The 24,520-nt window shown below is 42.5% G+C and overlaps 1 protein-coding gene across 1 annotated transcript in view; it reads right to left on the bottom strand.

Annotated features, from left to right (window-relative positions):
- RBFOX1 (RNA binding fox-1 homolog 1) overlaps positions 1–24,520 on the bottom strand; it is a 1,085,723-nt gene that overhangs the window by 423,030 nt on the left and 638,173 nt on the right. Inside the window, exons 3-4 of the mRNA XM_063430238.1 lie at positions 23,294–23,437; positions 4,985–5,038 (exon numbers count right to left, since the gene is read on the bottom strand). Coding sequence (XP_063286308.1) covers positions 4,985–5,038; positions 23,294–23,437 — 198 coding nt within the window. The remainder of the gene's footprint in view (positions 1–4,984; positions 5,039–23,293; positions 23,438–24,520) is intronic.

Here is a 24,520-nt window from a genome sequence, read left to right as displayed (position 1 = left end):
TACAAGAACTTTCCCTGTTGAATCCTCCACACTGGAACAGTGATTAGCCCTTTCCCCTCCCAGGAACCAGACGACACATAGTTGTGGGAGTATAAGCTGGAATGTTTTAATCTGTCCCGACGGCCTGCTTTTATAAAATTTTAGACACAGTTGAGCACGCCCCTGACACTCCCATACGAACAGGATAATCCCTCTCCTGGACCCAAAAGGGGATTAGTTACACGTTACAAACTCCTCTGTGCCTGAGAGATAATTGAGTCAGGAACTGAGATAACTCATTATATACAGGAACAGAAAAACATACAATATTACAAAACCCCAAATATACCTTTAAAACACATAAAACCCCCACAAAGGTTACATCCCCTGATGGCCCCGATGAAAAATCACCCAGCTTGGTTCAGGGGTTTGAAATTTTCCTGGAAGACATAATTTTACCGACCATACACATGGTCCTATGCCCAAAACAGTTCAGGGGAAAAGTGGTAGCGGTCGGTCAAATTCGGTAGTTTTAAAAGAGAACAAACTACCGAACAGAATCCATTGCCATATCATGGAGCTTGTTCCCTTCATCCAGATGAACAATCCCACCAAACAGTGTTCTTCTAAGTTATATAAATCCGAACACAGGTGATCAGGGAAGTTTCAGTGTCCGAAAATAGTTCCATGAACTCGACGAACAAACACTGCTGCCTGTGTTCATGCAAACAAGATGGCCTCCACCTTGTGGTTGTTCATACGAATTGCGGCCACCCAGATGAATGTTTAGAACACTGTGGCTAGGATCGTTACAATGTATCCATTAGGCTTAACAAGCTCTCGAGTGGTCTATAGTTCATACGGCTGTTCGGTTCCCGAACAGCATAGGGGAATCACACAAACCAAGCCAGTTAAATAGTCTTTTACAGGTTTCCCTGCAGGGCCCATAGTCTGTGGGCAGGAGGCTGGCAAGCAGGTTCCTCCAGGAGATTGTGGCAAACTCATGTAGAAAGGGGAGTTTGTCACACACTTCAGATAATATTTTGCAGGCATGAAGAAAGTGTGACCTGCACTCTCTGTGGTTTCTGAGGGGCTCTTATCATGTCCGCCAACCACTGTCCAAAGTGAGTGCATGTGTTCACAAATGTCACCTCATCTTGTGAAGCAGATTGCCTTTGTAAAGTTGAATATACTTGGTCTATATTAAGACTCTAATTGAGGTTAATATTTAACTTCAACAATGATGATATGCATTCTGGAGATTAAGTGAAACAGAAACATTGTCAATTAGCTTATTAAGTGGATGTTTCTCCTCTTTTGGCTGTAGAAAAGCCTTCTACCTTCCACCAGTGCAGCAAGTACTGCATTTCCACTTTGTATATTTGTCTTTGCTCTGGGTGTGAAACAGGTGAGCATTTGCCCAATCATGCTCACCTTTTACTTTGTGTTTTGCTCCTAGTTGTGGCGATTGGTGTCCCATTGTTTCATAATTTTATCTAATCACATCACATATATTACCATTACAAGTTCAACCATTAGAACCACAAAACACAATTTGTCAGTAAGTGTATGATGTTGTGAACATCAGCTTTTAAGCACTCGCTGTACACAGACACAGTCCAACGTCCACAACATTACACACTCACTTAATGACTCAAGACTGCGGATATAGATGGAAGGAAGACAAACTGTTGGACAATAGCATGCCATTCCTGCTTCTGTACAATAATGTTTATGTATTTCTGGATTGTTTGAGTATGTTGCTTTATTTTTTAACACCTAGCACCATAATCACTACAGAGTGAGGTTGTGGTTATGGTTTCAGGGTGCCTTTGCACCCAAATAATATAACTAGTTTAAGCTGTTTCCTAATGGTTTGACAAGATACAGAACTGTAACAGTTACTTTCTCAATGTGTGTAGTGTTAGTTGTACACTAGAAGATGTGTCCTTTAACCTTCACGCCTTGGTGATAGGCAGAGAAGAACTCCTGCATGAAGCTTTTACTTTCTTTTCAGAGCCAAGCATTGCTATGAAGGACATGTTTATTAGCTAAGAACATCAAATGGATGCTCAGTGGAGAGAGAGCCCCCAGCTCTCATAGAAGGGATGATTGTGATTGGTGGACAGCAGAGTAAGTTGCTTGAAGTTGGCAAATATAGGCTACCATTCGCAGATTATTTCACGAAGACTAATCTAACAGGATTATTCACTTAAGTGAGAATTTAGTTGAATTCAACGTGAATTTCAAAGGTAAGGTCAAAATAGCGGACAGAATTTTTCCAGTTGAACTAGGTTTTTTAGTTTGGCTATTCTTGTCTTAAATGTACTTTGAATAACCCTGTTACTCTAGTACTTGCATTAAGGGATATCTGGGAATGTATTGCACTGCTTAATGCACCTGAAAAGCTAGAAATCAGTTATGGTTATGGTGCTTGGATTAGTTTATTTATTAAATATTTTTTTACATCATTCTTACAAAGTCAATTAGGAAAATATATCTGCTAGATGACTCCATCATTTAATATTGTTATGTGAGATTTCCTTTAGGATACCGAAGGAGCTGTTTATTATATCGCTCCCTAAAACGGCTTACACTTTCATGTTTCAGCAGTTAGTAGATAGCTCCCAAATATGGTATCCGTATTTGGGACTGCTATTTGCTAATGTCATATAGGGTTAATAAGGTATGGGTACCTTAGTACCTATACTACCATTGCTGTGTTACCGTTTAGTAGATATATCTCCCTTATTTTGTATAATTTCAATCAATTTGATCAACTCGATACCAGAAAATTGTGGTTTTCTACTACAACACCCTCATATTGGTAGTGCTAGCCAAATATGACTATATTACATTAGGGTACCAAATTAGGAGTATGATTATAGCAAAGAAGACTTGCCTGTGTTTGCGGAATTCAATTTGTTCAAATGGAATTTTCTAAACAAAAATATTGAATTATTTTCATTTCAAACAAAATAATTAGTGGACAAAATGTATTTTATTAAGCATTTTTTTTCCATCTTTATATATTCTGACAAAATAAAATTTTCTGCAATGCCCAAGCCTGTTTTACTATTTAAAGTGTAATAATTACACTGAACAAAATTTTATAAACGCAACACTTTTGTTTTTGCCCCCATTTTTCAACTCAAAGATCTAAAACTTTTTCTATGTACACAAAAGGCCTATTTCTCTCAAATATTGTTCACAAATCTGTCTAAATCCGTGTTAGTGAGTATTTATCCTTTGCCGAGATAATCCATCCAATTTACAGGTGTGGCATATCAAGATGCATATCAAGATGCTGATTAGACAGCATGATTATTGCACAGGTGTGCCTAAGGCTGGCCACAATAAAAAGCCACTCTAAAATGTGCAGTTTTACTGTATTGGCGGTGTCTGGTGGGGGATCCGAAAACGAGTCAGTATCTGGTGTGACCACCATTTGCCTCATACAGTGCAACACATCTCCTTTGCATAGAGTTGATCAGGTTGTTGATTGTGGCCTGTGGAATGTTGGTCCACTCCTCTTCATTGGCTGTGCGAAGTTGCTGGATATTTTCAGGACCTGGAACACGCTGTCGTATACGTCGATCCAGAGCATCCCAAACATGCTCAATGGGTGACATGTCCGGTGAGTATGCTGTCCATGCAAGAACTGGGATGTTTTCAGCTTCCAGGAATTAAGTACAGATCCTTGCAACATGGGGCTGTGCATTGTCATGCTGCAACATGAGGTGCATTGTCATGCTGCAACATGAGGTGATAGTCGTGGATGAATGGCACAACAAAGGATTCAAAATGCCATCAATAAAATGCACCTGTGTTCATTATTCACAAAATATGCCTGCCCATACCATAACCTCACCGCCACCATGGGCCACTCGATCCACATCTGCCCAGTAAAAAACAGGATTCATCCGTGAAAAGAACACCTCTCCAAAGTGTCAGATGCCATCAAATGTGAGCATTTGCCCACTCAAGTCGGTTACGACGACGAACTGCAGTCAGGTCGAGACCCCGATGAGGATGACGAGCATGCAGATGAGGTTCCCTGAGACAGTTTGTGCAGAAATTCTTTGGTTATACAAACTGATTGTTGCAGCAGCTGTCCGAGTGGATGGTCTCAGACAATCTTGGAGGTGAAGATGCTGGATGTGGAGATCCTGGGCTGGTGTGGTTACACGTGGTCTACGGTTGTGAGGCCGGTTGGATGTACTGCCAAATTCTCTGAAATGCCCTTGGACATGGCTTATGGTAGAGAAATTGACATTCAATTCATGGGCAACAGCTCTGGTGGACATTCCTGCAATCAGCATGTCAATTGCACGCTCCCTCAAAACTTGCAACATCTGTGGCATTGTGCTGTGATAAAACTGCACATTTTAGAGTGGCATTTATTGTGGCCAGTCTAAGGCACACCTTTGCAATAATCAAGCTGTCTAATCAGCATCTTGATATGCCACACCTGTGAGGTGGATAGATTATCTCGGCAAAGGAGAAGTGCTTACTAACACAGATTTAGACAGATTTGTGAACAATATTTGAGAGAAATAGGCCTTTTGATTAGCTCATGAAAAATGGGGGCAAAAACAAAAGTGTTGCGTTTATAATTTTGTTCAGTGTACATTTCATTATTTTAGTAGACAAATTAATAGGCAATATACACTATAGCCAGATGCAAAATTAGGTGTGTATTAGTCTTCGAGTCCTCTTAGGTGATTTACAGTGATATACTGCATCTGTATAGCAAAAAGTTCAAACATAAATAGACATTTGGTGCTCATATCAAAGCTTCTTTAAAACATTAAATAACTTTAATATTTGATAAATAACTTAGATACAATGGCATTATGTAAGACCTTTGAATATCTATAAAACGTTTTATTCCATGATTTTGTTGAAACCTCTATGTAAAATAACAAAAAATAAATAAAATAAAAATATATTGTATGTACATCAATTTAACTTAAAAATTAAGAAAAAAAAGTAAATGGCTTACCTTTGAACCTCGCTCATTAAAAATTATTTCAACATCTAAGATTTTACCAAATTGCTGCAGAAAAAAAGGGGGAAAAAAACAGCCGTAATGGAAATATTAGGGAAATGTATAACTGCCAATCTCTTAAAATCAATAGTTCAACAATAAGATACAGTGAATACATGGTAGTGATTATTTGAGATACTTTGCACATTACATATAGCTTGATTGTCTTTTTCCCTGTTTTATTTTAGCATTTGAGAAATTCTCTCAACAAGCTTATTAGTCAGACTTGATTTTTTTTTTTTTATATTTAATCTTTTTAATGTTTTGTAGTTTATACATCTTAATGATACATTTTGAAATAGCGAGTTAACAGGTTGCTATGTATTTAGTTTCAACATTTTCCAAGAAGAATATAATAACAATTGTTATAAAGTTTAAACATATAAAAAGTACATTTTGGTTTAGAGAGACATCGTGTTGGTATGTAGATATCAATAAGAGTTTCAAGATAAATATAATAATTAACAGTGAAAGAAAAAAAAAAGAGTAATAACACTATAAAGAAAAAGTTAATGATATGGTCTCAGGATAAATTAGGATTATCCAATATTACGTTTGGTCTGGTTAACAGTCTGTTGTATCTTTGGACCACATTTTTGGTTTTATAACAGCATGTGAAAAATAAGCAACATCCTAACTATAGCAATTTGAGAAATAGTGGTGAGAATATGAAGTATATTACTTCTGTTTAACCTCATGATAACATATTCTATGGGTATTTAAGTGGGGGAATTGGAAATGGAAGGTGGAGGAATTGGAAGACCAAGTCTCTTTTTGCGGTGGTTATTGTGTGTAAAGAGTATAGGAAGTGTTTTGAGTAAGTTAGTATGTGGTGAGAGTATCGTGTTGAGATGTTGGTGATTGTCTTTTCAAGTGACTAGTTATATGTAGTTGTGGTTTATATCAAGTCTTGTTGTGTTGTCTTGTGCTTTGGTATGTTAATATAATTAATTATTTCATGCATTATTTACCAGTTTGCATATTGAATGTGTTAAAATCTATGAGTGAGTAGTGTCTTATTTGATCTAGATATTTCATATTTTAAATTGTTCTATTCTCTTTTTCCAGTGAAAAGCACTCGATGGGAGAACCGGGTCCAATGGTCCAAAGAAGTTGACTCCAACTATACCGGAGGATGTGACCTAGGTTCGGGCACCGGTATGCTAGAAGTGCTCCTCCCAGGTATGGCTTTTTATTTGATAAGATGGAGTTAATTGCTGTTATAAGAATTCCAATGATTCCAGATAGAACGAAATTTAGTGAGTGTCCCTAGTTTAGCTGATGTGATTTCTTCCATCAATTTGATTTCCTCAACTCTCAGTACCCACTTCCGAATCGAAGGAGGTTGGGGTTGTTTCCAATATTTAGGGAGGAGTTGTGAGGCTGCCATTGCGAGGTGACAGAACAAAGCGTGATCTAGTTTTGTGAATTCTTTTGGTTTAAGAAGGAAGATATAGTGTTCTGGGATGCAGTCAAAGTTTTTTTGGTACATTAGTTGAATGATCGTGTGGATTCTCTTCCAGAATTTGTGTATTATTGGGCATTGCCACCAGATATGTGCGTGATTAGCTCTTGGAGTATTACATCTCCAACATAGGTCAGGAGCGTTGGGATAATATTTGTGTATAATAACTGGAGTGTTGTGCCAGCGGGTTAGTCTTTTGTAATTGCATTCTTGTGCGTGTGTAGATATAGATGATTTGTGGATGAAGGTAAAGGCCTGTTTCCATTGGTTGTTGTTTAGAGTAATTTGAAGTTCGTCTGCCCATTTCTGAGTAAAGGTAGGAAAATTCTGTGCTTGAGCTTCTTTGAGAATGAGGTTCATAGTTGAGAGGGTTTTAATTTTAGGTGGATGTTCGGTACAAAGACGTTCAAATTCAGTAGGGGATCTGGTACCCGACTGTAAGAGCGAATTGGACTTGATGAAGTGTTTCATCTGATCATAGAGAAAGAGCTGAACTCCAGAATGTTTGTCTGAGCCAGTGAGTTCTTGTAGAGATTTTAGTGTATTCTTTCTTGTTGCATCGCATAGTTTCAGGACTGGGCCTTTGTATTGCAGGCCCCACTGTTTCCCTGAGGAACCTTCAAGTAAGTAGGGATTTAAAGTTAGAGGATATATTGGCGACGGGTATGGTGCAATCTCTGTTTGTGACCTCAGTTTGAGCCAAATATGTAGCGATGTAGAGATCGTTGGGTGTCTGTTGAGTTTTCCCATTAGTTGATTGTCTATTTGCACCCAGGGAAGTATATGGAGTGGGATTTCTGAGAAGTTATTTTCCAAGTCAACCCATTGGAGCGTGTTGGAAGTTTTTGACCATTCATAGAGCCTTTGTAGATGAGTCGCTCTGTAATAATTTGTTATGTCTGGTAGGTTCAAACCGCCTTGTTCTCGATTTTTAATTAATGTTTGGTAGGCTAGGCACGGAGGTTTATGAGCCCATACGAATTTCAAAAATAAAGATTTGATAGTAGAGAAAAACTTGGACGGGATTTGTAATGGGATAGTTTGTAGTAGGTAGAGGATACGAGGAAGGATATTCATTTTAATAATATTTAAACGGCATAACAGTCCAAAGCAAGGTTTGTGTCATCTGGATAGATCTTTGGTGATAGAGTCAATCAAAGGTGGGAAGTTCAGACTTGATTTTTTTTTAGAACAAAGTAAATATTGCGCCATTAGAAGTTTAAGGTTTCATTCTTCACTGAAAGTGATTATATGGGGATAACTTAGTTATAATAGTGGAACAGACACTTTATCCAAGACGAAGCTAAGTGTCTTGTTTAGAGATCCAAAAAAGTTCTGTTTTCTAATTTTGGTTCTTTTAACATCATAGGTATGTATTTGGATCTCACTTTGCGATGGCTAATATGTCTGTTTTTCCAGTATGCTAGTAAGGTTGGATACTGAATTGTTTTACAGAGTGAAAGTTTCTCAAAACAAACAATTTAATTAAAGGGACTCTCAATTGCCAAGAAAACAAACCCGTTTTCCTTCTTCATATATTTGTTTTATCCAAGAAATGAATGTTGCCTTTACAAAAACACAGTAAAATTAAGTTGTATATGGAATTATATAAATAGGTCCTTAAACCATTACTAGATGCTCAAATGGGATTTCTTACAGTGTGAAAAGGTAATTTAAGGATTACTCTAAGCACAATGACACTTTAGTGATTTAAAGTGGTCAGGGTGGCTAAAGTCTGTATGTGCAGCTTTTTGCTTTGAAATGCTACCAGAGTTGTGATGTAAGGCATCACAAGAGTTCTGGGCTGACTAATGGCGATTCCATGTATATTATGCACAGAATTATATTCTCTGATTGAGAGTGGCCAGCTGATGCTCTCAGCAAATAAATGGCCAGTGGGATCAACTTCCGGGATCTGCTACTCTGCAGAAGCTAGATGGCATCACTAGCTACAAGTGAACAGTCAGTGCCTGACAAAGATCCAGGTAAGTGGGCAAACTGTTGCAAAAAATGTTTCTCCATACTGGGAAAGGGAACCAGGGAACTCCTGGCATCATAACTTCTACAATTACTTTTTAATATGAAATACCAATTATTTACATGTTGTGGAGTCAGTAGCAAGGTATTCTTTTCACCTGTCTTGCATATCCCTATTGCCCTTGTTTTGTTCGGTGTGGACCAGGTTTCTGATTGTGTTTATGGAAAATAGATATGGCTAATTATCATTGCCTCTTGTCGCACCAAGGCTAACTAAAAGATTGCAATTTAGCCATCTTTAAGGAAACTCGACCAGCAGTTCACGATGGTTAACTTAAGTCAGCCTCTGAAGGAACTTGGCTCCCTTCTAAACTCTGGGTTTGCTGGTCCATAATGAGCACTATGCTCAGTGATATTGCATGAAATAACTCTCCATACCATCATTAAACACATTCTATAGATACAGTTGCAAGAAAAAGTATGTGAACTCTTTGGAATGATATGGATTTCTGCACAAATTGGTCATAAAATGTGATCTGATCATCATCTAAGTCACAACAATAGACAATCACAGTCTGCTTAAACTAATAACACACAAATAATGAAATGTTGCCATGTTTTTATTGAACACACCATGTAAACATTCACAGTGCAGGTGGAAAAAGTATGTGAACCCTTGGATTTAATAACTGGTTGAACCTCCTTTGGCAGCAATAACTTCAACCAAACGTTTCCTGTAGTTGCAGATCAGATGTGCACAACGGTCAGGAGTAATTCTTGACCATTCCCCTTTACAGAACTGTTTCAGTTCAGCAATATTCTTGGGATGTCTGGTGTGAATCGCTTTCTTGAGGTCATGCCACAGCCTCTCAATCGGGTTGAGGTCAGGACTCTGACTGGGCCACTTCAGAAGGTGTATTTTCTTCTGTTTAAGCCATTCTGTTGTTGATTTCCTTCTATGCTTTGGGTCATTGTCCTGTTGCAACACCCATCTTCTGTTGAGCTTCAGCTGGTAGACAGATGGCCTTAAGTTCTCCTGCAAAATGTCTTGATAAACTTGGGAATTCATTTTTCCTTCGATGATAGCAATCAGTCCAGGCCCTGACGCAGCAAAGCAGCCCCAAACCATGATGCCCCCACCACCATACTTCACAGTTGGGATGAGGTTTTGATGTTGGTGTGCTGTGCCTCTTTTTTGCCACACATAGTGTTGAGTGTTTCTTCCAAACAACTCAACTTTGGTTTTATCTGTCCACAGAATATTTTTCCAGTACTGCTGTGGAACATCCAGGTGCTCTTGTGCAAACTGTAAACGTGCAGCAATGTTTTGTTTGGACAGCAGTGGCTTCCTCTGTGGTATCCTCCCATGAAATCCATTCTTGTTTAGTATTTTACGTATTGTAGATTTGCTAACAGGGATGTTAGCATTTGCCAGTGACTTTTGTAAGTCTTTAGCTGATACTCTAGGATTCTTCTTTACCTCATTGAGCAGTCTGCACTGTGCTCTTGCAGTCATCTTTACAGGACTCTCCTAGGGAGAGTAGCAGCAGTGCTGAACTTTCTCCATGTATAGACAATTTGAAAGGCTTTTGGAGATACTTTTATAACCCTTTCCAGCTTTATGCAAGTCAACAATTTTTAATCAAAGGTCTTCTGAGAGCTCTTTTGTGCGAGGCATCATTCACATAGGCAATGCTTCTTGTGACAAGCAAACCCAGAACTGGTGTGTGTTTTTTATAGGGCAGGGCAGCTGTAACCAACACCTCCAATCTCATCTCATTGATTGGACTCCAGTTGGCTGACATCTCACTCCAATTAGCTCTTGGAGATCTCATTAGTCTAGGGGTTCACATACTTTTTCCACCTGCACTGTGAATGTTTACATGGTGTGTTCAATAAAAACATGGCAACATTTCATTCTTTGTGTGTTATTAGTTTAAGCAGACTGTGATTGTCTATTGTTGTGACTTAGATGATGATCAGATCACATTTTATGACCAATTTGTGCAGAAATCAATATCATTCCAAAGGGTTCACATACTTTTTTCTTGAAACTGTATATAGCAACTATGTACAAGTGTCGTAGACAACCTTTTTGTATTTGTTCATTAGTGGGGTTCAGAAAAGTGAATTGCAAGCTTCATTAATTTGACCTATAGTTCCCTTTGAATTCATTGTTTTGTGAATAAGCCCTAGTTTAAATATATTGCAGTTACATGGCCATAAAAATAGATTAAGTGGCTGCACATTGCAAAATAAATGTTTTTTTCGCCTACAAATCTACGATCTACATATTTTAAATCTAATGAGAGGGAATAAATAACACACAACGGATTACACACAAATGGGACTACCTCATTTTTAACTACCTACGTAAGCTGCACATATCTTCTACTATATTTTACCTATATGATCAAAGGGTGACTAACCTATTGCAAGCACTACATACACAATATTAAGCTACTATGGTTCCTTCCAAGTAGAATATTATATTTACTACACCTGCTCAGTACTGCTCTTATGTTTGTGTTCTATTACTCTTCAGGTGTGGGTTGTGCAGAAGATATATATACACAGGAATAGGGCTACTTATGTTTTGGGGCAAAATGTTATCTGAAGAAGATACAGGGTTTTCACTGGTTATCTCATACAATTCTTAGAGTGACTGACAATTTAATCAATAGGAAACTGTGTAAATCTTATGTTAGCTGATATACTGCTAATGACATGTGAAGCATGAATATTCTGAACTATCACAGACTAGTTGCTTCAGGGTCCAGACTGAGGTACTCAGACTCAGTGGCAGACCACCAGTATATCGCCGCCACGGACTCCCTTTCCCAAAGTAACGTAGCTCTATCAATCATGAAAGTTAATATCTATGGTATCGCCTTTCCCCCCCATATAAATTAGTCGAGACTGAATGATGGGAGTTGATCTCTTTATTTCAGGCAAGCTCCCTTAATTTATACATACAGTAAATTACTACCGGTGCCTGAGAGATAATTGAGTTAGGAAACTTACAATTCAATTATCTCCCAGGTACAGAAAAATATGAAAATTTTTCAACATCCCAAAATCCATGGAAACCCATCCAGAGTCCCATCCTCAGATAGTCTTGATCTGAGTACCTAACATATCAAAAAAGCACTCAGATCGGTGAGGTGGTTTGGAATTGCCATCAAGGTAAATTTTGACCGTCCAGCCATGAGGTAGATGCCCAAAATAGAGAAATTGTGGCAAGTCGGTATCCGGTCGAGGATTTCTATATGAAAACCACACACAATATCCGAATGATTTCAAGTGTTGAATAGTGATGTCGCGAACCGGGCGAACCGCCATAGACTTCAATGGGCAGGCGAATTTTAAAACCCACAGGGACTCTTTCTGGCCACAATAGTGATGGAAAAGTTGTTTCAAGGGGACTAACACCTGGACTGTGGCATGCCGGAGGGGGATCATTGGCAAAACTCCCATGGAAAATTACATAGTTGATGCAGAGTCTGGTTTTAATCCATAAAGGGCATAAATCACCTAACATTCCTAAATTGTTTTTAATAACGTGCTTTAAAACATCAGGTATGATGTTGTAACGATCAGGTAGTGTAAGGGTTACGCCCGCTTCACAGTGACAGACCAAACTCCCCGTTTAACGCACCGCAAACAGTCCATTTGCACAACCGCAAACTCCCCATTTGCACAAGGTTGGATACCAAGCTAGCCATGTCCCGTTCCTTGTCCTCACTGATGTCATTGGAGGTCTCTCTTCCTCCACCCAGGAAGCGAGAGATGGAAAAAGATGCTTGGTCGGTCCTCCTACTTCAAATTTGGGGCACTGCGCTTGCAATCTAATGTGCCACCAGATAGAAGTAGTGTGTTAAGTAGTACTATTCTTATCAGTTTAATCCCTGTTACGTCCCCTATCAGGGGATGTGTATATAAGGCATCGATTTTAGGAAGAGGGAGATGGAAAAAGATGCTTGGTCGGTCCTCCTACTTCAAATTTGGGGCACTGCGCGTGCAATCTAATGTGCCACCAGATAGAAGTAGTGTGTTAAGTAGTACTATTCTTATCAGTTTAATCCCTGTTACGTCCCCTATCAGGGGACGTGTATATAAGGCATCGATTTTAGGAAGCGGGAGATGGAAAAAGATGCTTGGTCGGTCCTCCTACTTCAAATTTGGGGCACTGCGTGTGCAATCTAATGTGCCACCAGATAGGAGTGGTGTGTTAAGTAGTCCCCCTCATCAGGCCTTTTGCAGTCGAATATATCGCCCACTGTCAGTCCCTTCGGAATCCATCCCTCATTCATCTTAATAAAGGTGAGGTAATCTAGACTTTTTTGACCTAGGCGACTTCTCTTCTCAGTGACAATACCTCCTGCTGCACTGAAGGTCCTTTCTGACAGGACACTTGAAGCGGGGCAGGCCAGAAGTTCTATTGCAAATTGGGATAGCTCAGGCCACAGGTCAAGCCTGCACACCCAGTAGTCAAGGGGTTCATCGCTCCTCAGCAGTTAAGGCGAGGTAGTCTGCTACCTGTCGGTCGAGTCGTTCTCTGAGGGTGGACCCCGAAGGGCTGTGGCGATGCGTAGGACTTAAAAAGCTCTGCATGTCCTCCATCAACAACACGTCTGTAAAGCGTCCTGTCCTTGCCGGCGTGGTCGTGGGAGGAGGAGGATAACTTTCACCTCTTCCCCTGTTAGATTCCCGTTGTGCTGTGACATCACCCTTATACGCTGTGTAAAGCATGCTTTTTAATTTATTTTGGAACTGCAGCATCCTTTCCGACTTGCCGTAATTCGGTAACATTTCAGCCACTTTCTGCTCATACCGGGGGTCTAGTAGCGTGGACACCCAGTACAGGTCGTTCTCCTTCAGCCTTTTTATACGAGGGTCCCTCAACAGGCACGACAGCATGAAAGACCCCATTTGCACAAGGTTGGATGCGGAGCTACTCATGTCCTGTTCCTCATCCTCAGTGATCTCTCTGAAGGTATGTTCTTCCCCCCAGCCACATATAACACCACGGGTACCAGATAGGTGACAACGAGCACCCTGGGATGCCTGTTGTGGTTGGTCTTCCTCCTCAAAGCCACATTCCTCCTCTGACTCCTCTTACTCACAATCCTCTTCCAGCGTTGCCGCAGGTCCAGCAAGCGTTGCTGATAAGGCTGTTTCTGGTGGCGATGGTGACCACAACTCTTCCTCTTCACGCTCATCTACGGCCTGATCCAGCACTCTTCGCAGGGCACGCTCCAGGAAGAAAACAAATGGTATGATGTCGCTGATGGTGCCTTTTTTGGTTTGTCACCTCCTCAAAAGGACGCATGAGCCTACAGGCATTGCACATGAGCGTCCAGTAATGTTGTAAAAAAATTCCCAGCTCCGCAGAGGCTGTCCGAGCACCCCGGTCATACAAATACTCGTTAGCGGCTTTTTCTTGTTGGAGCAGGCGGTCGAACATTAGGAGTGTTAATTCCAACGTGTCGGGCTGTCGCAAATCAAGCTCCTCACTGGCATGTTGTTTCGCCGCTGGATATCGGAAAAGTGCGCCATGGCCGCGTCGGAACGCCTGAACCGCTTCACTTGTATCTGACAACTCAGCGGGTACAACATCATCATCATCACACCGTACATGTGTAATGCTGCCTGACTGAGACATATCCCTACACTACTGTTACACCAGATATGAGTTGCACTGGTAAAACGCACGCTCGTGAAGGAAACTGACTGCTATTATATTACAGTCCAAAAAGTTTTTTTTTTTGTTAAATGCAAGCTATTGTGACACCAGTGAGTGAGTGGTGGCACTGGGCAGGCCCTGAAATGCACACTAGTGAAGGAAACTGACTGCTATTATATTACAGTCAAAAAAGTTTTTGTTTTTTTTAAATGCAAGCTATTGTGACACCAGTGAGTGAGTGGTGGCACTGGGCAAGTGGGCACAGTATATGCTGTGAGCCTGACACACATGCTGGCAGGCAGGCAGGCAACTGCAATTACATTACACAGAAAAAAAAAGCAGACTGATGTTCTAGCCCTAAAAAGGGCTTTTTGGGGTGCTGTCCTTACAGCAGAGATCAGATGAGTCCTTCAGGACTGTAGTGGACACTGAATACACTAGCCTAGCTATCAATTTCCCTATCAAATCAGCAGAAGCTACACTGTCCCTACTCTCACTAAGAATGCAGCTTCACAATGAAGGTAAAATGGATGCTGTCCAGGAGGTGGGAGGGTCTGGGAGGGAGGGTCTGATGCTGATTGGCTGGAATGTGTCTGCTGATTTGAGGTACAGGCAGGGTCAAAGTTTACTCAATGATGACGAATAGGGGGCGGACCGAACAACGCATGTGTTCACCATCCGTGGCGAACGCGAACAAGCGATGTTCGCCGGGAACTATTCACCGGGAACTATTCGCCAGCAAACAGTTCGGGACATCACTACTGTTGAATGCTCCCTCCAGTCAGTAGTTCATATCTCCTGAACTCCGTTCGTATAGGTGGTCGGAAACTTGAAGCAGTTCCATCTTCACCAGTGCTCGTAGGAGTATCTATACAGAATCCGTTTCAGGCACTTGACGACCACGTGCGTTCGGTTTCACGAAATAGCGGGCTCCCAGGGGAGGATTTTATTAATCGTTTCTGCTGTGGTTTTGCACTGGATACTTTGTATTCCACGTTCCAATTACATGTTGGGGTGGTCCTCGTTAGGGAACTGAACTAGGGGAGTTTTGAATGAGCAAATGAACAGGGAAAAACTAAAAGTACTGAACCAAGTGATGGGGCATTCCTTCAAACGCGGCTCAACCGAACGTCTTCCAAGAGACCAAAATTCAGGCAAACATTCCAACATGCCAAACAGATTGGAGAAAAAAAAAATTATTAATATTCACTAGTGGCCAAAATTGGGAAAATCTTGTGAAATATTTGTATTTCTGAGGTTTGATGCCTCATAACATCAGTCTTTATATAAAATAATATAAAAAATTAATTTTTTTTGTTTTTTTTAATAAAAATAAAAGAATCAACCAATGTATTTATTAAGTATTGTCCAGCTGCATCAGCATGATTAATCCTAATGCTGCTGAGGGTTATTTTTGCCACAGGGTTCTATTTGCCACTGGCAGCATTAGTAAATAGCAAATACTACTTCATATTATCATTTACTTGCAAAAAGCGTGTGAACAATTGTGGCGAAACCAACCTCGCCACTGGGCCCTGGAGAAGCCTGTTTGCTAGCCTCCTACCTGCTGACTATGGCCCCTAGGTTATTTGGGGCATATTGTACTGTATATTGCTGCTACTGGCCCTTTTAACAGCATCTATGGACATATTGGGACTTTTGGGACTACTGTCCCTTTAAGACTGTGATACATATTCTAGTGTACTGCCTGTAATATTATATGTGTATTTGTGTGTTAAGTTTAACCTGGGATATGTATGCAGCATTCACCTGATTGTTCGGTAGAATCACTCCATTTATTATATTGAGTGAAACTACCGAACAACCAGACCACCCAGGAATAAGTGTGCCTCCAATTACAGTTTGCAACAATGTTGCAAACGGGTAATTGGCAATCAGTGTAATGTATTCTTTGTCCTCTGGGTGGCCGCCATTCGGGAAACAAACACGTGGCGGCGGCCATCTTAAACTACCGAACAGCGGTGTTTTGCCGTCGAGTGTCTGGAACTAAAATCGGACACTTGACTAGGCAAACACCGCTGAGACCTCCATACTTCCAGAAATTCGTATGGAAACTACCGAATGACCCGCCGTTCGGTAGAAAGAACCCCACAAACAAGGGAATTCATTCAAACCCTCTCCAGGCTCTATAACACAGGCAATTCGCCTGTTTTCATTCCCTTGTTTGTGACCGACCGCAGGGCCAAAATGCATGGAACTGTTTTCGGATACTTTACCCATGCGGTCGGTCAAATCTTTGGAACCCCATATCTCACGAACCATTCATCCGAATTACTTGAATTTTGGATATGTTGTCCCCCTGAATAAGGGCTATCCAGCGATGCTGGATTTAAAGGTGTACCCCCGGGTTTTGGGGTACATCCAGAACTTGGCTGAAAAAGTGTACCGGATAATTGAGTTTAATGTTATCTGAGGGGAGGGGATGTGTGGGCTGAACCATGTATGTGATTGGTTATTTTATGCCTCCCCCTGGGTGTGGCCTGTATGTGGATTAGTGTAATAAAAGCCAGGCTGGATGAGCCAGTCCAGAGTTCCTGTTTTACCCTCAAAGTGATGTGTCGTCTCATTATTGGGGGAAGGATTTAATGTATGCTGTTCCAGTTGACTGCTAGGAGTACAAGCCTATTCGTATGGTTCCTATTCAATGGTCTACAGCATTCATACGCTTGGGAGAATTTAAAGGTTTCTCGGATTCGGTGATTATGGTGTCTGCCAGAGTGCTTGGAGTCCTCAGGAAGCACTAGGAGCATCCATTAACGGAGGTACCAAGTCGGGGTGCCAGGTGATCCGTTACATTGGTGGCAAGCGGTGGGATGGCGTCCTAGTGCGAGGTAAAGCAGCTCGGAGACACAGTGCGTTTGGATTTACAATTGAGGGCGACGCTGGTGTGCATACAGCGTCCCTGTTTACATAAAGATTTGGGAAAATGGGGTTCGTAGACCCCTGGGCAACACACACACCTGAGGAAGAGAGTGAATTAGAATGGAGAGATAATGCCCGGATAGAATTATGGTACGATGCCCTGGAGGAAGTCCAGTATCAACGGCAGCAGCGCCTTCCTGGTGTCGCATACCGGTTGGAGGAACAAATGGCCTGGCGGATGCCGCTTCTGGGAGACCAACCTGGAGGGCAGCGGGTAAGACAACTCGAGTACCTCGTGGAAAGGGAACTGAGCTTGGACACCTCATACCGGGCGCTGTGGTGGTGCACTGTCCAGCCAGAGACGTGGAGGGCAGAGGGCATCCAGCCAGAGGGGGAGAACTACACGAGCCCTGGCCTGTTGTGGAAAGCCTTAGTGGAGGATGTCGACTTCGGCAGTCCAGCAGAGTCACGGTACTGGGCTATCTTTCATTACCGAGGTGAGATGATACAGGGCCCGAGATCTATTGGACTGGGACAAGACCTCCGCCGTTTCGCTGCCATGGAACGAGAGCTGGAGATGGACTATGTAGAACTATTAAATTCCTGCCAGCCGCAGAGCAGGGACGCAGACCGGGAAAACTGGGTGGCAGACCCAGACCTGCTAGCCTACAGCTGGGAAAAGGTGGCTGAGGTACCCCCTGCTTCACTACCAGCTGCAGAAGTTGGGGACCTCATAGACTGGTCCTGGAGAGACCCACAGATGGCAGGTGAAGATGGGACCGAGATCTCTCTACCGGCCCTACAGGGATGCTGGGCAGTTGGCCCAGATCCCCAGCGGCAGTCTACAGTGCAGGGAGAGGCGCCTGATACCCCCTCTCCCCACCGACAACCTAACCCACCAAGGGGAGACAGAAAACCCCTCACCAGCGCAGATGGGACCGTGGTCTCTGCGCCCAAGTTACAGGGAGCTGAAGGGGCCGTCCTCCCTCCCCAGCGGCAGTGTGATTTGTTGGGAATTGGGAGCCCAGTCTCCATTCCCCAGCGGCAGTGTGAATCACAGGGAATTGGGAGCCCAGTCTCCATTCCCCAGTGGCAGGCTGAGTTACAGGGGGCAGAGGTAGTTGGTCCTTCCCCCCAGCAGCAGAGTGCTATGCCGGGAAGGCAGTGTGAAGTGCAGGGAGAGGAGAGCAGCGTCCTCCCTCCCCAGCGGAAGGCTGAGTTACAGGGGGCAGAGGTAGTTGGTCCTACTCCCCAGCAGCAGCATGATTGTTTGGGAATAGAGAGCCCAGTCTCTATTCCCCAGCAGCAGGACACTGAATTGGGAGGAGAGACAGTCGGTCTCCCTCCACAAAGACTGAAAGTAGGCATGGGAGAGGAGATTGTTACCACCTCTCCCCAGCGACGGATCATCGATGGGCAGAGTGTTCTAATGGGAGAGGAGCTGGTTACCACCTCTCCCCAGCGACAGCTTAATGTACCAGGGGGAGACTGTAAGCCCCACACCTGTGCAGATGGGACCGTGGTCTCTGCACTTCCAGCACAGGGGGTAGGGACGGTCGGTCCTGCCCCCCCACAACAGGGCTGTTTAGCCAAAGGGGAGACAGTCTGTCTCCAGCAGCAGAGCTGTGTAACTAAAGGGGAGACAGTCGGTCTCCAGCAGCAGAGCTGTGTAACTCAAGGGGAGACAGTCGGTCTCCAGCAGCAGAGCTGCGCAGCTAAAGGGGAGGCAGTCGGTCTCCAGCAAGGCTCCAACCAGACTACTCCCGGGGTAGTGCTGGCACCAGGGCAGAGTACCGCTGGGCTCTGCCCACTCAGCAACCCACCAAAACAGCCTACCAGTCCCCCACACAGCCATGGTGAGGCACCTGGACCTGGACAAGTTTTTCTCTTACTCAGGTGTAGTAACCATTTATTGTGGGTGGGCTGTACTGCTGTTTCTGTTTTGTGGGTGGGCTGCTGGACTAACAAGGGCACTGACCGGCAAGAGGTCAGGTACCCTGTTAGTCTGTTTGGAAAAGGGGAGAAATGTGGCGAAACCAACCTCGCCACTGGGCCCTGGAGAAGCCTGTTTGCTAGCCTCCTACCTGCTGACTATGGCCCCTAGGTTATTTGGGGCATATTGTACTGTATATTGCTGCTACTGGCCCTTTTAACAGCATCTATGGACATATTGGGACTTTTGGGACTACTGTCCCTTTAAGACTGTGATACATATTCTAGTGTACTGCCTGTAATATTATATGTGTATTTGTGTGTTAAGTTTAACCTGGGATATGTATGCAGCATTCACCTGATTGTTCGGTAGAATCACTCCATTTATTATATTGAGTGAAACTACCGAACAACCAGACCACCCAGGAATAAGTGTGCCTCCAATTACAGTTTGCAACAATGTTGCAAACGGGTAATTGGCAATCAGTGTAATGTATTCTTTGTCCTCTGGGTGGCCGCCATTCGGGAAACAAACACGTGGCGGCGGCCATCTTAAACTACCGAACAGCGGTGTTTTGCCGTCGAGTGTCTGGAACTAAAATCGGACACTTGACTAGGCAAACACCGCTGAGACCTCCATACTTCCAGAAATTCGTATGGAAACTACCGAATGACCCGCCGTTCGGTAGAAAGAACCCCACAAACAAGGGAATTCATTCAAACCCTCTCCAGGCTCTATAACACAGGCAATTCGCCTGTTTTCATTCCCTTGTTTGTGACCGACCGCAGGGCCAAAATGCATGGAACTGTTTTCGGATACTTTACCCATGCGGTCGGTCAAATCTTTGGAACCCCATATCTCACGAACCATTCATCCGAATTACTTGAATTTTGGATATGTTGTCCCCCTGAATAAGGGCTATCCAGCGATGCTGGATTTAAAGGTGTACCCCCGGGTTTTGGGGTACATCCAGAACTTGGCTGAAAAAGTGTACCGGATAATTGAGTTTAATGTTATCTGAGGGGAGGGGATGTGTGGGCTGAACCATGTATGTGATTGGTTATTTTATGCCTCCCCCTGGGTGTGGCCTGTATGTGGATTAGTGTAATAAAAGCCAGGCTGGATGAGCCAGTCCAGAGTTCCTGTTTTACCCTCAAAGTGATGTGTCGTCTCATTATTGGGGGAAGGATTTAATGTATGCTGTTCCAGTTGACTGCTAGGAGTACAAGCCTATTCGTATGGTTCCTATTCAATGGTCTACAGCATTCATACGCTTGGGAGAATTTAAAGGTTTCTCGGATTCGGTGATTATGGTGTCTGCCAGAGTGCTTGGAGTCCTCAGGAAGCACTAGGAGCATCCATTAACGGAGGTACCTGGTCGGGGTGCCAGGTGATCCGTTACAACAATAATTTGCGAATGTGTTATCTGTGGGATCCATTTAGTCTCAATTGAGTTTAAAATCACTGCTTTGTACATATTACTAATACTAAAAGGGGATCCCCTTCTATTACGGAAAAAAAAGCTATCCCTACAGTATTCAAATGGGCAACAAGGTGTGTGATTTTGTTAGCCTGCTGTTTTAATATGACCCTGGAATGAAATACAACAAAATTTGACTGGTGGACCTATCCCTTGAATAATGAGGAGTCTGACATTCCTTGTCAAACCTGTCTGTTAATTAATGGCACTATCCTTAACATAACTCCTTCTCTGCAGTAGTGGAGAAGGTACAACGGATAGTAAGAAATGAGAACTGTGCAGAATCAGTTACAGTACCAGTTAACTTCCTGCCTGCCCTAAAACATTTTCTGCTTCTTCCTTCAGGAATACAGACTTGTAGTGTGTTTTGAGATGAAGTTCATACCAGCACTAGTAAAATTACTTACCACTCTCCCCCTACTCAATTCCATGTTGCCGCACAATTTGTGCTGTGCAAATCACTCTTCTTGGAGGTGCTCAAAGTGATCCCAAACTGTGCATCAGCAAAATACATTACCATCAATCCTTTAAATTGGACTGTTGAAGATGTAAGAGTTTTATCATCGGTGGTTTTGGGAGCTATAACAACACTAGCACTTGCTTGACTAATGCTAATAGGGTGGTGGTAGTCATAATGAAAGTGGGTTACCAACTTGTGGCACTGAAGCAGATGCAACTGTCTTCATTGGATGAGACAATTCAAAAGCAGATAAGGTGTCTAAGATACAGAAAGGGAGTGCACACTAGGTGGAGGACTATTGCCTCTCCTCTGAAGACTCACGTCTTGCTTTTCACCTGGTTAATAGTCCATTTTCTCCTGAGCCACACTTAGAGTTTATATGCAGTGGTAGGGTGGTATCATTCCCAGATTCATCACCATCAAGACCAGACATTGACGACAGTACTTTGATACTCTGCCCGACCTCTTCAGCAAAGGTTGTCTTTAAAGGCACCTGCAAACTAGAATCTGTTGATTGATTTCTCCCTTGCTTCTTTGGTGGGGGCTATTAGAACTAGGGGGTAACATTGGGAATGGCAAGAAGACCAGTGGTTTCACCAGTTGTGGCATTACTTACCTCCGCCGAGCTGCGTAGATCTACTCCTGAGGCATGGTCAGACCGCTTCTCACAAGGGAGACTCACCTCCTTCAATCCATGCAAACCTCTTACTGCTGCGCAGTCTGACAGAACTACGCGGCCACACGGCAGGATGTTTATATATAGATGTGGACGGGATATCATGCCCTCTCTTAAAGTGACCACGTCATCATTGAGATCCTAATCTGTTTTGGATCACAGTGATGACGTGGACCTATCAGAACATAGGTAAGCCTATTTAAGGCTTGTTTTAGCCCCCATTCAGTACCCTATCATGGTTTCTGGTAGATCCCCGTTTAGTGCTCCTTGAGATTCCCTTGTGATTTCCTGTGTTTGACCTCGGATTCATATTTGACTCGTGATTTCAGGTATTCTGACCTCTGCTTCGTATTTGACTCGTGATTTCTGGAATCCTGACCTTGGCTTCATATTGGACTTATGATTTCTGCTATCCTGTCCTGGCTTTGTCATGACTCGGAGTAGTCCTGTTATTTCTGTCCTTGATTTATCTTGACCCTGTTTCTTGTTGTATTATACATTAAGTCCGGCCATCCTAAGGCTCGGTTTTTCGTGTTTTGGATCCACCTTTTGTGGGTGTCCCCTTTCCTGCATGTTGGGGTACGACTCCAATGACACCAATCCCTTATTTTACCATAAAACAGATAATTCTTGAACTAGCTGTGGTAGAAGGAACTGCAGTGGAAGCAGCAGCAGATGTTGTTGCGCAGCTGGTGGTCTTCTTCTTGGGAAGGGAATTGGAAAACAGTCTCCTTGTACATGGAGGGATCTGCTTGCTTTTCATTCTCCCAACCATGCTGCTCTTTTCTGCTTGTTTTTGACAGGTTGACTAGTACGAGTCTTCATGATGGTGCAGGTTGTACTAGCTGTGCTGCTAGAAATAATCTCAGCTATATTTCGGAAAGCCTGCATTTTTTACGAATATGCTACTTCTACTACTTGTCGGCCTTGCTGATTTTGACATTAGTGGCAGAAGTGTCAGCAACACTCATGGCTAAGAAAGTTGTACAATTCATCAGAATCTCCAAATTTCAAAACCATGTATAGACGAATCCCCAAACAAACAAAAGAACAGTGGATGAAACCAATTAGTTTGTTTCATGATTCAAAGTTCCTTTCATTTCCCCACATAAAGATGAATGATGGCTAGGAGACAGCCACTGAATGTTGACTGTACTCACAGATCAAGTGAGACCAATATATAACTTTTTTACTGCTACTCCTCTTTTTCCCTCTACTCATTACTTCTCACTTGATGCGTGAACCAAATTGCTTCAAAATGCACTATTAGTGTACTGCTAAATATATACATAATATTTATAGTTTGCAGTACTCTGACTGGCCAACTTTCATGCTCTTTTGGTTTATCCAAATAATTTTTCCCAAAACAATTGCATGTACGAAATTTCTCCAAACTGAAACACCACATGGACAAATCACTACCCAAAACGTAATGAGCCAATCAATATGGAAGGTACGTGTATTTGCTGTGCATAAGTTTACTAAACACGTATCACCTGCTAATATTTAGAGCTGCACTTCACCAAATCCATGTGTCTAGAATAGACTTTGAAAAAAATCACATTGGTTGACCAGAGAACAACCACCATCTACCTGAGAGAAGGACCTTCACTCAGCATGCTGCAGCTCAAGTATGAAAAAGGTCAAAGCATAAACAACTACATCATTCGGATATTAGTGATTGATTGGATGCTGGATACTTACCCCAAACATTTGTCTAAGATCTGGGTCTCTAAATCTGAAGGGAATATTTGAAACATGGAGCCGTTTAGGTTGTGTTTTACTTTCCGAATTTTCTGAAGACTGTGTCTGTTGCTGGCCATCAGTCTGTGCTGCATCATCTGTCTGCTGTGAAAAGAAAAAGTTGTTAAATTATTAAAGGAGACATTGTGAGCAGGTAATCAAAATAAAAAGGCACTCTATTCAAACATTTTGACAGTATGGTTAATGTACTAGAGTGCTTGGTAATGCAGCTTTGTAGAGGGTGAAAATATCAGTTCTTCCTTACCACTTCAGCAGAAAAAAAAAAAAAACATTCTTGGGTCATAAAGGAATTCATGCCGCTGTTTGGCTCGGCCAATATTGGCACTGAAAACATTTCAGGAAGCTAGAACAGCAGGAAAAATGCTGCCTATGACTGTGCTGGCTGTTACAATATTGTCTGGCTTTACATCTATGCAATATTAACCATTTTTGCAATGCCAATACGGAGTTGACAAATTATAGATTACCACATATCTGGAATTTTTTTTTATTCTTTTTTTTTTTTTTCAAGCCACAGTTAGAGATACAAGGTAATGAGAGTAAAGTGAAATGTCGAGCAGAGAAAGTAGCATTGCGTAGCAGGTTGATTTCTACCCCTGCATTCTTGGGAAAAGGTGTGGAATGAGGGTTTTTACATTTTATGTGGAAGTTAGGATACTGAATAGTAGAGTACTAGCTTTTAATAGTAGAGCAGTGTAACACAGGACTGTGTAGGATTACCCCTTTTGAGTCTAGTGCTGATGTTATAGTGCCTTGCTGTGTGGGGCTCTCCCCCAGTGAAGGAACTGTATTTTTGGTATTCAGAGGTGAATGTAACAAAGCGGGGGTGGGGGGTGGGGGTGTTTACGTGAGTATCTTGAGGTATTTACAGCCTTTTAACAGTGTGGTCTTAATAGTTGACTGGTTCTGGAACATTAGTGGCTGTGATAAGTGTGAGAATTTGGTATCCCTAATAGGCATTGTGCATTGGGGTTAAGTAACAGTGAGCATAGATGCAGGTGCTTTAGGGCCGGGTAGGTGTCCAGTAGACAGAGATTAAAGAATAAAGGAAAGCAAAATATAGCGGAGCAAGTAAACAAACATGTAAATAGCACAAAATAAAAAGGTGATCAGTATTCTCAAGATGTTTAGAAGGTCATAGTGCCAGGGACTTTGTAGCCTCGCCAT

This window comes from Pelobates fuscus, chromosome 8 (assembly GCF_036172605.1).
Source record: "Pelobates fuscus isolate aPelFus1 chromosome 8, aPelFus1.pri, whole genome shotgun sequence".
Lineage (NCBI taxonomy): Eukaryota > Metazoa > Chordata > Amphibia > Anura > Pelobatidae > Pelobates > Pelobates fuscus.
Note: the sequence above shows the minus strand (reverse complement) of the source record. Positions and strands in the feature narration are given on the sequence as shown.